This window comes from Capra hircus, chromosome 1 (assembly GCF_001704415.2).
Source record: "Capra hircus breed San Clemente chromosome 1, ASM170441v1, whole genome shotgun sequence".
Classification (NCBI taxonomy): Eukaryota; Metazoa; Chordata; class Mammalia; order Artiodactyla; family Bovidae; genus Capra; species Capra hircus.
This window is the reverse complement of record NC_030808.1, coordinates 126,040,999-126,054,859: the sequence shown is the minus strand read 5'-3', so window position 1 is coordinate 126,054,859 and position 13,861 is coordinate 126,040,999. Positions and strand designations below refer to the sequence as shown.

The 13,861-nt window shown below is 34.9% G+C and overlaps 1 protein-coding gene across 1 annotated transcript in view; it reads right to left on the bottom strand.

Annotated features, from left to right (window-relative positions):
- The window catches only part of ATR (ATR serine/threonine kinase), a 111,253-nt gene that overhangs the window by 55,971 nt on the left and 41,421 nt on the right, over positions 1 to 13,861 (bottom strand). The window contains exons 19-22 of the mRNA XM_005675482.2: positions 12,486 to 12,629; positions 10,459 to 10,552; positions 9,342 to 9,467; positions 3,610 to 3,816 (exon numbers count right to left, since the gene is read on the bottom strand). Of these exons, the coding sequence (XP_005675539.1) occupies positions 3,610 to 3,816; positions 9,342 to 9,467; positions 10,459 to 10,552; positions 12,486 to 12,629 (571 nt within the window). The remainder of the gene's footprint in view (positions 1 to 3,609; positions 3,817 to 9,341; positions 9,468 to 10,458; positions 10,553 to 12,485; positions 12,630 to 13,861) is intronic.

Below are 13,861 nucleotides of genomic sequence, written 5' to 3'. Positions count from 1 at the left end.
TATAGAATTTCCTAAATTACATTCATTAGAACCTTGGTCACTTGAAAAGCTTCAAAAAATAATCTTAACATGCCCTTCTGTAGGAGATTCATAATGTTCTCCAATATGTTAAAAGTTCTGTTTAATTTTGTTTTACAAGATTTCCCACACTCATTTGACCACGGAAACATCTTTATATACATACTATTAAAACACCCTGGGAAATTAGTTTCTCATGGAGACATTGAGAAATTGGGTTTAAATAGTAAAATTTAAATAATCAATTAGATTTTAAGTATTTGTCACAATTACGTTACAAAGTTTATTTAAAAGAATGCAGCACTCCAGACTAGACTTCAGCTTTATATTTTTTGGCTAAAGGTATCTGTATAATAGTATTAAGGAATAAACTCAGAAATTACCCAAATTATCTAGTTTAGATTAACTTGCCATTAAGGACAAAATGGGTCGGCAGTAGTCTGCCACAGGGATGGGGCTCTGGGTATAACTGTCTTGCGTATAGCATAAGCCCTCTTGGAGGAGGTCACCATTAACCCCACCACAGAGCTACCAGAACTTACACCGGATTGGGAAATAGACTCTTAGAGGGCACAACAGAACCTTGTGCACCAGAAACCAGGAGAAAGGAGCAGTTACACCACAAGGGACTGTCCCGGACTCGGCTGTGGGTGTCCAGGAGTCTCCAGCAGAGGCGTGGGTCAGTGGTGGCATGCAGCAGGGATGGGGGCACTGAGGGTAGCAGTGCATGCATGGGATCTTTTGAGGGAGGTCACCATTATCTTCATTACCTCCACCATAGTTTGGAGCCAGGTAAATAGCAGGGAGGGAACACAGCTCCACCCAACAACAGAAAATTGAATTAAAGATTTACTGAGCATGGCCCCGCCCATCAGAACAAGACCCAGTTTGCTCCTCAGTCAGTCTCTACCATCAGGAAGCTTTCAAAGCTTCTTACCCTTCTCCATCAGAGGGAAGACAGTCTGAAAACCACAATCACAGAAAACTAACCAATCTAATCACATGGACCACAGCCTTGTCTAACTCAATGAAACTATGAGCCATGCTGCGTAGGGCCACCCAAGACAGACGGGTCATGGTGGAGAGTTCTGACAAAATGTGGTCCACTGGAGAAGGGAACAGCAAACCACTTCAGCATTCTTGCCTTGAGAACCCTATGAACAGTATGAAAAGGCAAAAAGACAGGACACTGAAAGATGAACTCCCCAGGTCAGTAGGTGCCCAATATGCTACTGGAGATCAGTGGAGAAAAAACTTCAGAAAGAATAAAGAGATAGAGCCAAAGCAAAAACAACACCCAGTTGTGGATGAGACTGGTGATGGAAGCAAGGTCCGATGCTGTAAAGAGCAATATTGCGTAGGAACCTGGAATATTGGCTCCATGAATCAAGGCAAATTGGAAGTGGTCAAACAGGAGATGGCAACAGTGAACTTCGACATTTTAGGAATCAGCAAACTAAAATGGACTAGAATAGGTGAATTTAACTCAGATGACCATCATATCTACTACTGGAGGCAAGAATCCCTTCAAAGAAATGGAGTAGCCCTCACAGTCAACAAGAGTCCAACATGCAGAACTTGGATGCAATCTCAAAAACAACAGAATGATCTCTGTTCCTTTCCAAGGCAAACCATTCAACATCACAGTAATCCAAGTCTATGCCCCGACCAGTAATGCTCAAGAAGCTGAAGTTGAACGGTTCTATGAAGACCTACAAGACCTTTTAGTATAACAACCAAAAAGATGCCCTTTTCATTATAGGGGACTGGAATGCAAAGGTAGGAAGTCAAGAAACACCTGGAGTAACAGGTAAATTTGGCCTTGGAGTACAGAATGAAGAAGAGCAAAGGCTAACAGAGTTTTACTAAGAGAATGCATTGGTCATAGCAAACACTCACTTCCAACAACACAAGACTCTACACATGGACATCACCAGATGGTCAACAATGAAATCAGACTGATTATATTCTTTGCAGCCAAGTATGGAGAAGCTCTATACAGTCAGCAAAAACAAGACCGGGAGCTGTGGCTCAAATCATGCACTCTTTATTGCCAAATTCAAACTTAAATTGAATAAAGTAGGGAAGACCACTGGACCATGCAGGTATGACCTAAATCAAATCCCTAACAATTATACAGGGGAAGTCAGAAATAGATTTAAGGGACTAGATCTGATAGACAGACAGAGTTCCTGATGAACTATGGACAGAGGTTCGTGACATTGTATAGGAGACAGGAATCGAGACCATTCCCAAGAAAAAGAAATGCAAAAAGGCAAAATGGTTGTCTGAGGAGGCCTTAAAATAGCTGAGAAAAGAAGAAAAGCAAAAAGCAAAGGAGAAAAGAAAAGATATACCCATTTGAATGCAAGAGAGTTCCAGAAAAACATCTATTTCTGCTTTATTGACTATGCCAAAGCCTTTGACTGTGTGGGTCATAACAAACTGTGGAAAATTCTGAAAAAGATAGGAATACCAGACCACCTGACCTGCCTCTTGAGAAACCTGTATGCAGGTCAGGAAGCAACAGTTAGAACTGGACATGGAACAACAGACTGGTCCCAAATAGGAAAAGGAGTTCGTCAAGGCTGTATGTTGTCACCATGCTTATTTAACTTATATGCAGAGTACATCATGAGAAACGCAGGGCTGGATGAAGCACAAGCTGGAATCAAGATTGCTGGAAATATCAATAACCTCAGATATGTAGATGACACCACCTTTATGGCAGAAAGCTAAGAAGAACTAAAGAGCCTCCTGATGAAAGTGAAAGCGGAGAATGAAAAAGTTGGCTTAAAGCTCAACATTCAGAAAACAAAGATCATGGCATCTGACTGATCCCATCACGTCATGGCAAAACAGATGGGGAAACAGTGACAGGTTTTATTTTGGGGGGCCTCCAAATCACTGCAGATGGTGACTGCAGTCATGAAATTAAAAGAGGCTTGTTCCTTGGAAGAAAAGTTATGACCAACCTAGACAGCATATTAAAAAGCAGACATTACTTTGTCAAGAAATGTCCATGTAGCCAAGGCTATGGTTTTTCCAGTAGTCATGTATGGATATGACAGTTGCACTATAATGAAAGCTGAGCGCCGAAGAATTGATGCTTTAGAACTGTGGTGATGGAGAAGACTCTTGAGAGTCCCTTGGACTGCAAGGAGATCCAACCAGTCCATCTTAAAGGAAATCAGTTCTGAATATTCATTGGAAGGACTGATGTTGAACCTGAAACTCCAATACTTTGGCCACCCGATGCAAAGAGCTGACTCATTTGAAAAGACCCTGATGCTGGGAAATAGTGAAAGTGGGAGGAGAAGGGGATGAGAGAGGATAAGACGGTTGGCATCATCAAATCAATGGACATGAATTTGAATAAGCTCTGGGAGTTGGTGATGGACAGGAAGGCTTGGCATGCTGCCGTCCATAGGGTCACAAAGAGTTGGATACAACTGAACGACTGAACTGAACTGAACTGAAGGACAAACTGAATAGTTTCTTGTAAATGGAAATCCCATTTCTACAAATTTCTTGTAGAAATCCCATTAGGAGAGAGAACTCTTCTTGTCAAACCAAATTATCATAACTTACCACAAATGTAAAATCTTTTCCTTGGGTGTCAGTGGTTGAGAAATCTAGTCGACCTGGATCTATTGCCCCCAATTCCCCTAAACATTCTCCACAGAGCAACCGAGCTTGAGAGTTTGCATCTTGGCAACCTTTCAAGAGCACTGTTACCAACTGTGAGATAACAGGTTCTACTGTTTCACTATCTGTTGCATATCTGATCAGTTTTTCCTAAAATAAAAATAGAAAGAAAGTTTATATGTAACTTCTACAAACTAGTATACTTTCCTAACTAGAAAGCTTAAAAACATTCAGGAATATCTGATAAATACTGACAAAATTAAACTCAGGTTCTGCAGTCTTTTCACTGAGTTTTTGCTGAGTTCACATAATATAATTCACAATATATTCTGTAGGATTAGAATCATAATTGTGTTTAAGAATTTCTATGATTAATCCACTAAATAAATAGGGACTGAGTATTATTACATCAGTATACAGAAGTAAGACATGGTCTTATCCCAGTGAGTTCACAACTTAAAGTGAAAATAGACATACAAACAAATAATTAAAATATTATACAATATGTGCATTAACAAATATATGTACAAGGTAAAGAAGCAGTGAAAAGGATGAAAAAGAGCCCAGAGTATTTTTCAAGCATAATAGGTATTTCAATAATTCAAGAAGAAGAGTTATTAGTTCAAATAAGAAAACTGAAGAGTATAAAAAGCAAGTACAGGAGAAAAAGATACAGGAAAAGAAATCGATGGGGATGATTTTTTTTAAAAAGACACAGGAAAAAGAGATAGGCTTTATGAAAAAAAATGTTGGTTCAAGTAATCTTTTTAAATCTATCATCTGAGGATGCTGTAATAAAAAACTTAGGGATAAGAAGTGACTACTTTCAGGCCAGGTAAGATTTAGACATTGTATCTTTTTAACCATTTTAGAACTACTTCATTTACATAATTTTCCTGCTAGCAAAAGTAAGGCACATACAAGCACTTCAAACTCCATGTTAAAACTGTGATTCAAATTAATGTAATATATTTCGAAAGAAAAATAAAAAGACAACTTTATCTCATCTAGAATCTTTAATAGTAGCTGACTTAAATTAACATTACAGGTTAATTCAGGCATAAATACTTTAAAGAGATGAACTAGGAAACAATAAACAGCAAAACTAATAAAATTATAGGCATTTATTACTTTGCTAAAACTAGATAATATGGAAAAGAACATTTTAGTTGTAAAAGATAAATGTAGTTCATACTAAATATATAAATGAGACACTAAAAGAAAGATAATTTTAAAATATACTTATTTAATAAGTTCAGATTTCCCTGGTGGCTCAGACAGTAAAGTGTCTGTCTACAATGTGGGAGACCTGGGTTCGATCCCTGGGTTGGGAAGATTCCCTAGAGAAGGAAATGGCAACCCACTCCAGTACTCTTGCCTAGAAAATCCTGGGGACGGAGGAGCCTGATGCAGGTTACTGTCCATGGGGTCGCAAAGAGTCGGACACGACTGAGCGAAATCACTTACTTAAAAATGTTTTCACTTCACTTTTAGGTTACATAAACTGGGTTTGTATTTTCAACAAAAAATATCCAATTCCAAAAGAATTATGTGTTCAATGCAACTATTTAGAAAGTGTTTTTAAAGCATGAATCCAATTTTATCATTTTCCAAATGCCTAACCAGTTGTCAAAAAACAAATCCATGTTTGCTCTAATTATTTGAAATGTTATTTTTATATCATAAATGTCCATATATGCTTGGGTCTATTTTCGGACTTTCTATTTCTTCCCACTGGTCTGTTTATTCATGTACTAGTATCACACTTTTATAATAATTATAGAGGCTATAGAGTATACCACATAGAATATATTAATGTCTGGGAGGGCTACTGAACTCTCCTAGTTGCTTTTTTCCCCCCAGATTTTTTCTAGCTATTTTTACATGTTTGTTTTTCTGTCTGAACATTAGTATGAAGTTTTCTAGTTAAAAAAAACAACTTAGCATCTTTGGGATGGCATTAACTTTTTATATTATACTAGGGAGAACTAAAATCTTCATAATATTGAGCCAACTTAATAAATAAGGGGTGTTTCCGTTTAAATCAATTATATTTTTGTGTCTATCAGGAGTGTTTCAAAGTTTTCCTTACTGGTTTACACATTTCTTGTTACGCTTATTCCTAAGTATATTCTCTCTTTCTGTTACTACTACAAATTGGGTTTTCCAACAAGTCTTCTACCTGGTTACAGCTAGTTATACGAAGATTATGATTTTTATATTCTCTTTACTGAATTTGTTTGTTGTCTGAGTTAGTTTATTGATTTTTTCTATAGTTTTTCAAGTACATTACATGTCATCTGCAAATAGGGCTATTTTCATGTCTTTACCAAATCTTATGCCTGTGATGGTTTTCTCTAATCTAAATTCATTGGCCAATACTTCCAACTGAATATTAAATTGCAGTGGAGATAATGAGCAAGTTTATTTTTAGTGGGAAGGTGTCTTATCTCCCCATGAAGCATGCATGTGTGTGTGCACACGTGTGTATGTAGTATACATATACACATATATGTATATGCATACATTTATGATATATCAAAGTATTATCCATCGATTCCTATTTTCTTGAGTGCTTTTATCTGAAATGGACGTTATAGTTTGTCAAAGGCTATTTCAGCATTTATGAAAATAATGGTATTATATTTTCTGTTTAATTCTATTATTAGTTCCCTTATCATTTTCCCCCAATCTCTGAGCCCCAGGCAACCACTAATCTGTCTCCTCCCTCTAGGAGTTTAGTTCCTCAGAAGTATATACATTCATAATGTATCTTCTTTGTAAATTCTGTATCTTCTCTTGTATCTTTGTGAATTACAGCGTTTAGCAGTATAAAGTGCCCTCTTTTCATCACATTTGATACTTTTTGGTTTCTGTTCTACTTTGTCTGGTGGCAGAATCAGAATTCCTGCTTTCTAATTTCAATTTATCTGTCATAAATTTGCTCCTTCCTTTACTTTTAGCCTTTCTAAATAATTTATTTTATATGTGTATTACAGAGTTGTTTTCTGCTTTTTAAAACAATTTGTAATTTTTTTTCTGTTAAGGTCTTTTCACATTTATTAATATGATTGATATGTTGGGCCTAAATTCTATCAGTTTTTTAAAATTATAATACTATATATATTATAATCAGTTCCTAAGAGTTAATTTCTTTTGGTACAGAATAAAACTTATACTTTTGTTCTAGAGGTATCCTTTACATAAATAGGCCTCCCTGGTGGCTCAGATGGTAAAGAACCAGCCTGCAATACAGGAGACCCAGGTTTAATCCCTGGGTCAGGAAGATCCCTCAGAGAAGGCAATGGAAATCCATTCCAGTATTCTTGCCTGGAGTATCCCATGCCTTTTAAAATTATAATACTGTATGTATTATAACTAACTCCTAAAATTTAATTTCTTTTGGTACAGAAGAAAATTTATACTTTTGTTCTAGAGTTATCCTTTATATAGAGGTATCCTTTATATAAATAAAAAGGTTCTAGAGGTATCCTTCATATAAATAAAAAAGTATCTTTATTTAATCTTCTTTAACCAGTTTGCCAGTTTTAAATAGTATATTTTGACCCCGAGTTATTGCCTACACAATAGGGACTAAGCTCATTTTACTCATATCTTAGTCTCTTCTTCTCTCATTAGAAAAAAAAATGCATTCTTTCTATCTTATTAAAACGCTGTAGCATTTACATAGAATTCTCCTGAAGTTGCCCCACTGTTGTTAAATATATAACTAGTAACCATCAGTTCTTTTGCCAAAGTCTCCCCAGTCATCACTTCATTGAATGAAACCATTCTCTAGCATAGTTCTTAGGAAAGGCTTGCTTGTGAAACTTGTATTTCTTCAGTTCTTATATGTTAAAACTCTGTTTATTATCCATGATATTCTAAGGACAGCTTGCCTTATTCTTTATGTCCTTTACATTTTTGAAAATGCTGCTATCCTCTAGGTCTATTCTGTATATTACTGTTGAGAATAATGATACTAATTTACTTTTCTTGCCCTTTTAAGTGATTTTTTAAGAATATTTTTTTACCTGTAGGTCCTGAAGATTTCTTATTATTAAAGTCTAAGATATGTCTCAGAGTTGACTATGCTGGGGTCAATTTTTACAGGTACACAATGGGTCCTTTCAATATACAGACTTAGGTCTTTTATTTACAGAAAAATTACTTGGATTATAGCTTTAAATATTAGAACTATTGCTTTATGTTTCTTCTTTACAAACTTCATTTGTATGTGAGATCTTTGCCAAGTTTCCATTTCACCTGCTTCTTTGATCCTCTGTACTCCTTTCTCTAATCTCATTTTTGTTCTCTTGATTATTCTCCTGCCTTTCTTCAATGCTCCTTCCTAAAGTTTTATTCATATATATTCCTCCTGTATGCCCCTTATAATTTAATCTTCATTTCTTCAATTTCTTTCTTCAGTTTAGTCACCTCTTATTTCATATCTTGCTTTTTTGCCCATTTCTCTTTTTAAATTCTTCATTCAATTCCTCTTTTTTTGGGGGGGGGGAGGGCATGCCAGATAGCTTGTGATATCTTAGATGATGTTACCTGCTTGCCACAGTTGGAAAAGAAATCATTTTTCTTGTTTTCCTAGATGTTTTGGGGCAGTGTGCTGATTATATTTTCTACTGATAATGCAAATTTACAGTTAGGAGAGTATAATATCTACACTCAAAGAGATTCAAGGCTCCTCCATGTGGTAGCATCATGTCCACATTGGCTGCTTCCCACCTTGGGTATACAAGCTCACTGACCCAGAAGAATGTACTTGCTACCATCATGTATATGTTTTATCCTAAGAAAATGCTTCTTTCTATCATGAAAACAAATACAACTCAGTGTGCAATCAACTAACTCCTGAGGGTCTTAGGCTCTCACATCTTATCATATGAGTTCTTGATATGCAAAAATGAAAATTTCATTATCAATTTTTTTCCATTTTATAGATTTATAGTGATCTGGTATTTTAAATACCAATTCTCACTCTCACCAAGGTTTGGGATAATCTATATTATGTTGACAAGGAAAAGAATAAAGTTCACTGGCCTCATAAAAACTTAAAATTTAGCTTTATTAAAACTAACAGAATTAATTCCATCAAATTGAAAATCAGCAAAATTATTGAAATTTTACATAAAAGATATCTACAGGAAATTACATGAGAAGACTCATATAAACTGCATACATCCTTCCTTAGGAAGATGCAGTAACCTAAAATATAACTGCCAAATCATGATCCTTCAAAAAACAACAAGAAAAAAATATGCAAACCTCTTCAGCCTTAAAGGGCATCTCATGAATTTACTGATTCTAGGTCAGCTCTGATAATCTTGTTAAATAAAAATCACTTTTTTTCATTGACCTACTGAATCTCAAGCAAATATGCCTATCGTCATCTTTTCTTGAAAGCTACCCTTTCTTTCCTGTAGCTCTTTAATTATATCTTAGGCTTCCCTGGTGGCTTAAACTGTAAAGAATCTGCCTGCAATGCAGGAGACTCAGGTTTGATGCTGGGGCAGGGAAGATTCTCTGGAGAAAGGAATAGATACCCACTCCAGTATTCTTGCCTGGAGAATCCCAAGGACAGGGAAGCCTGGTGGGCTACAGTCCATGGGATCGCAAAGAGTTGGATACAACTGAGCAACTGACACTTTCACTTTTCATACCTGATTTTTATACAAGGTTTCCTTCAAGCTTGTAAGAGCATGAATACGGACGTCTACATTTTCATGCTGAATTGCTTTCATGGATAACTGAAGAGTTGTCTGAAGATCAGTACTCTCAGAGGTCTCCTATTAAAAGACCACAGAGAGATACACCTTTTCAGTTAATCACATCAGGAACCATTTCAGAAGGTCTGGCTTTCCTACACCATTACCATCAAAGTAGTTAAACGGTACCCCAATTGAATGCAATTTTAAAGAGTAATTTCTATCTCTTCTTTTGTATAGCATATCAATTTTCAGTAATTCTCAAGGAAAGGGATTTTCTTCCAAAATTTTTAGTTTTAGAGAAAAATTTTATATCAACTAAATAAGAATTTCCTTATCCAAAATAAACCCTTCTTGGTAAGAAATACAAGTTTCCCTTAATTTAAAAAGGGCTACGTAAAAGCCTTGAACAAGGTCTACAGATTATGCAGATAACTCACTCCTTATTTTGACTACTTACTTTCTTATGACTGATGATTTACTCAGTAAAAAAGCATATAAAGTCTTCAGAATCAATCTTGGGATCTGTAGTAAATACATTTTCTACTCTGACCCATGCTCAGGTATCCCACTTTCTGCCCGAAAATAAAATCACCAACAATCTTTTTTATATTTCAGAGAGTTCACTGAACTTCCAGATGTTGGAATGATAGATGATTCTCCTAAAGCTCAGAATTAGTCAGACCTGACATATCTATACCATGGTTTATAGCACAAAGTAATTGGAATCTTCCCACAGCACTTTTTTTCCTTTACTCAGAGTATACAGCTATGGTCACTTCTTTTAGGGACTGTAAGTAAGAATATATTGATCTGGTTAGGGATGGCACACAAACTGAATCCTTTGCTTTCTGTTCTATCTAATTCTATATTACATCTTTGATCCAGATCCTAAAACTTTCTTCTAAAAATCAGACTCAAGACAGGATTATACAGTCATCAGAAATTAGGCATCAGAATATCACTATAATATCCCCAGACATCATTCTAAAGAATCTCTATTCAGTGTTTTAGCACTTGGAAATAATTTTGTATGAATTATCTCCTAAACCATACATAAAAAATTGAATACCTTTCTATATTCCTGTAGAACTGCTTTTATCTTTTTTAATTCTTGATGATCAGGTAAAAAATATATTTCATGAAGAAAATCTTGCACAGCATCCCTAACAGTCAGTTGAAAGAAAAAGAATTATTTACCAAATATGAACACTAAAAAAAAAACATACAAAGCAGAGGTTGAAACTAAGGCCAACTTAATTCACAGTTAAAAGTGCTAGCTGATTGTTGACATGTCTAGGATGCTCAGTCAATACTGGGAAATAATCAAATCTGAGAAAATCGCCCTGTAGCAGTCTGCTACATTAGAGGCTCTGAAAAATCTCTATGTCTGGATATACGCTCCCATGTAGAGTCACTTCAGCTTCAATTTGGGCTAGGTGTGTGATTTGTTTTAAAAGTTAGAATGTGGCAGAGGAGAAGACTTTGGGCCTAAGTGTTAAAAAGGTCTGGCAGCTCCTGGTTTTGTTCTCATGAGAGTCCTGAGTCACCATGTAAGAAGTCTGGTCACCATCAGGGACAAGCTATATGGAGAGAGTAAGAAGCTCTGAGACTAAATGGAAAGAGGGAGAAGTCCAGTCAAGTCTACCTACTGGCTGACTGCAATGATCACTGGTAAGAACAGCCAAGGAACTGACCAGCTGAACCCAGCCCAGACTGCAAAATTATGAGTGCTAGGTTTTGAAGTGGTTTATAATGCAGCAACAGAAACTCAACCCCAAAATACAAATTCTCACAAAGATATATTAGAGAAAAATACATAAGTAATTCTACTGGAGGTTACAATTTTTAACATGCTTCAAATATAAAGCCCTAATATTTCTAGGTCCAAATAAAAGGGTTTCTAAATTCTATATTTACTAACTCATGCAACAAACAGGTATTGAGTAACTCCTATGTGCTACTATTTCCTAGAAGCTGGGGATGTAACAACCAAGAAAACTGCAATAATTCCTTCATTCAGAGAGCTTAAAGTCTTCTCTCTAGTAGAGTGAAAGAGAATTGTTTCATTATATTAAAAGGTAGAGAAATGATTCCTCTATAATAAACAGCACAGATAAACTATTTGCATAACAGTCCAAAAGGTATTTGAAAAGTGATCTAGATCAGTGATAATGTTGTTCTACTATGTTCAGAATACCAAAAATAAAAGTACTTTAATTGGAAAAAACTCCATTAACTTTTTATTCTTTATTTACTCCTTGATTGGATAGTTCCTGAAAATGACTAATGGAATTGCAATAGCATATAGATAAGTAAGTAAATAGCAGTTAAATTCTAATTTTTCAGAAGCAAAGGAATCCTGATATACAACAGTATGTACAAAAATTAAAAATAAAAACAGGTGTACAGAAAGACATTCCAAACTAAAAAGCAGCCTGAGTGAAAAATAAAAATGGAAAGGAGTAATGCATATTCTTGCATTAGCAATGCGGATTGACTACAGCCTGGTATCTGCTTTGAAAAATCTTGGCAAAGAATTTTAAGAAATAAGATGTGGCCAGATTTTAGAAAGCTTTAAATATCCAGATAACCAATTTGGAATTCAGATTTGGAGAATCACAGAATGTCCCTCCATGCTGGAATGATAAAGATAAAGAGCTGTTTTAAAACATGAACAATACAAAGAAACATAATAAAAACTTAAAGGAAGGGAGGCTGGTTAAAGGGTTATTGCAATGAATAAGGGTTTAAAATAAGGCAAGCTGTAGAAACTATGTGATTAGCCCTCCTAACGTTTTTCATGCATTCAACTGTCTGCCTTTTAACTGTGAGAAGAAAGGTAAATTGAGCCTCATCTCTTTCAAAACTGATGAAAAATAATTTTGAGCTATTGATCTACTAACTATTAAGTTTAAAATATAATTACAGTAAAAGCCATGTCACAACTGAATATTGACTTTAAACATGTCAATTACTTCTATTTATTAATGGACTCTAAATTAAAAAGAATGTGAACAGTTTACTCACAGTAATCCTAATACCTTGATACAAAAATGCAGTAATAAAAAGCTGCTATCTCTATTTCATTTACAATACCTGTTTTCAATTATGAGGTAGTGAAATATAGCTGCAGTTTCTTTAGGCTGGATATGTATGAGTGGTAACAAAGCTACTATTACATGACTGAGAAGGGAGCCCAGATAAGCATGATCCAGGCAACGAACAAAGCAGTCCCAAGCTCTATGTGGGAAAAAAAAAAAGTTAAAAGTCACATCAGTTAATTATTAGCTGAACAAACAATGGTAAATACAAACAATAAGAATATAAGGCAGCTGTAAAAATGTAATAAAGATCAGTCAGTATACTCAAATCAAGTGACTTCTATAATACACTAAGTCAAAAAAAAAGCAAGATGAAAAACAAGCTTATAATATGCTACCTTTTGGGGCAGGATTAATATAAAAAAATTTGCTTATACTTTTAGAAAGGGGGGACTACACAAAATAAAAAATTAGACACATCTATTTTCAGCAATTTAGGAATGACAGGTTCTTTGAGTGTAACTTATTACACAAATTTGAATTTAGGACAAAGTAAATGTTTTATATGATCTTTAAATTAAATAAAATAGATGGAAAAATCAATCTCTATTAAGCAAATTGAAACAACTGAACCTCACAATACCAAGTAGATGGCACAGGCACACAGGAAAAAATTATTTTACATGACTTTAAAACATATTATTCTTTCTTAAGAAAATTATCTTTCATATTCTTTCCCATTATAATTTATCACAGAATTTTGAATATAGTATAACATTATTCTGACTGTATATCTCCAATAAAATTCAGTCAAGAACAAAAAGAAACTGTAAGAAGCTTAAACTGCATTCAGGAGTTTTACTGTTAGCAGTAATACTGAAATTAAACTAAATTAGCAATCAGCCAAATCCTACATGCCAAAATCTCAATGGCCGAAAAGAAATGTGGAGAGGGTGTTTAAGGGATTGATCTATTTATAGGACTGACTTAGGGGGCCATACAGTCAAATGTGTGACATTTTATTTGGATTTTAATTCAAACAAGTCAACATCTTTGGGGAAAACATCTCTGAGACAGTTGGAGAAATCTGAATTTTAGAAGATATTAAGGAAATCCTTATTAATTCTGCTAAGTATAATAATTTATGATGGTTACATATTTTTAAGATGACCTTATCCATTAGATACATCCAAGGTTTTAGAAATAAAATGATATGATATTGGGTTTTCTTTAAAACATTCTAAGTAACAATAACTAGAAGTAGAAGGGTTAAATAAAATAAGATTAAAGGTTGCTAACTACTGAGGTTGGGAAGTGAGTATGCAGGGGTTCATTATGTTATTCTATTTCTCAGGATATTAAAAGATTTCACGGCAAAATGTTTTAAAAGAAGTAAACACATTCCCTTTTCAGTGCAAATGCCCCTCTATA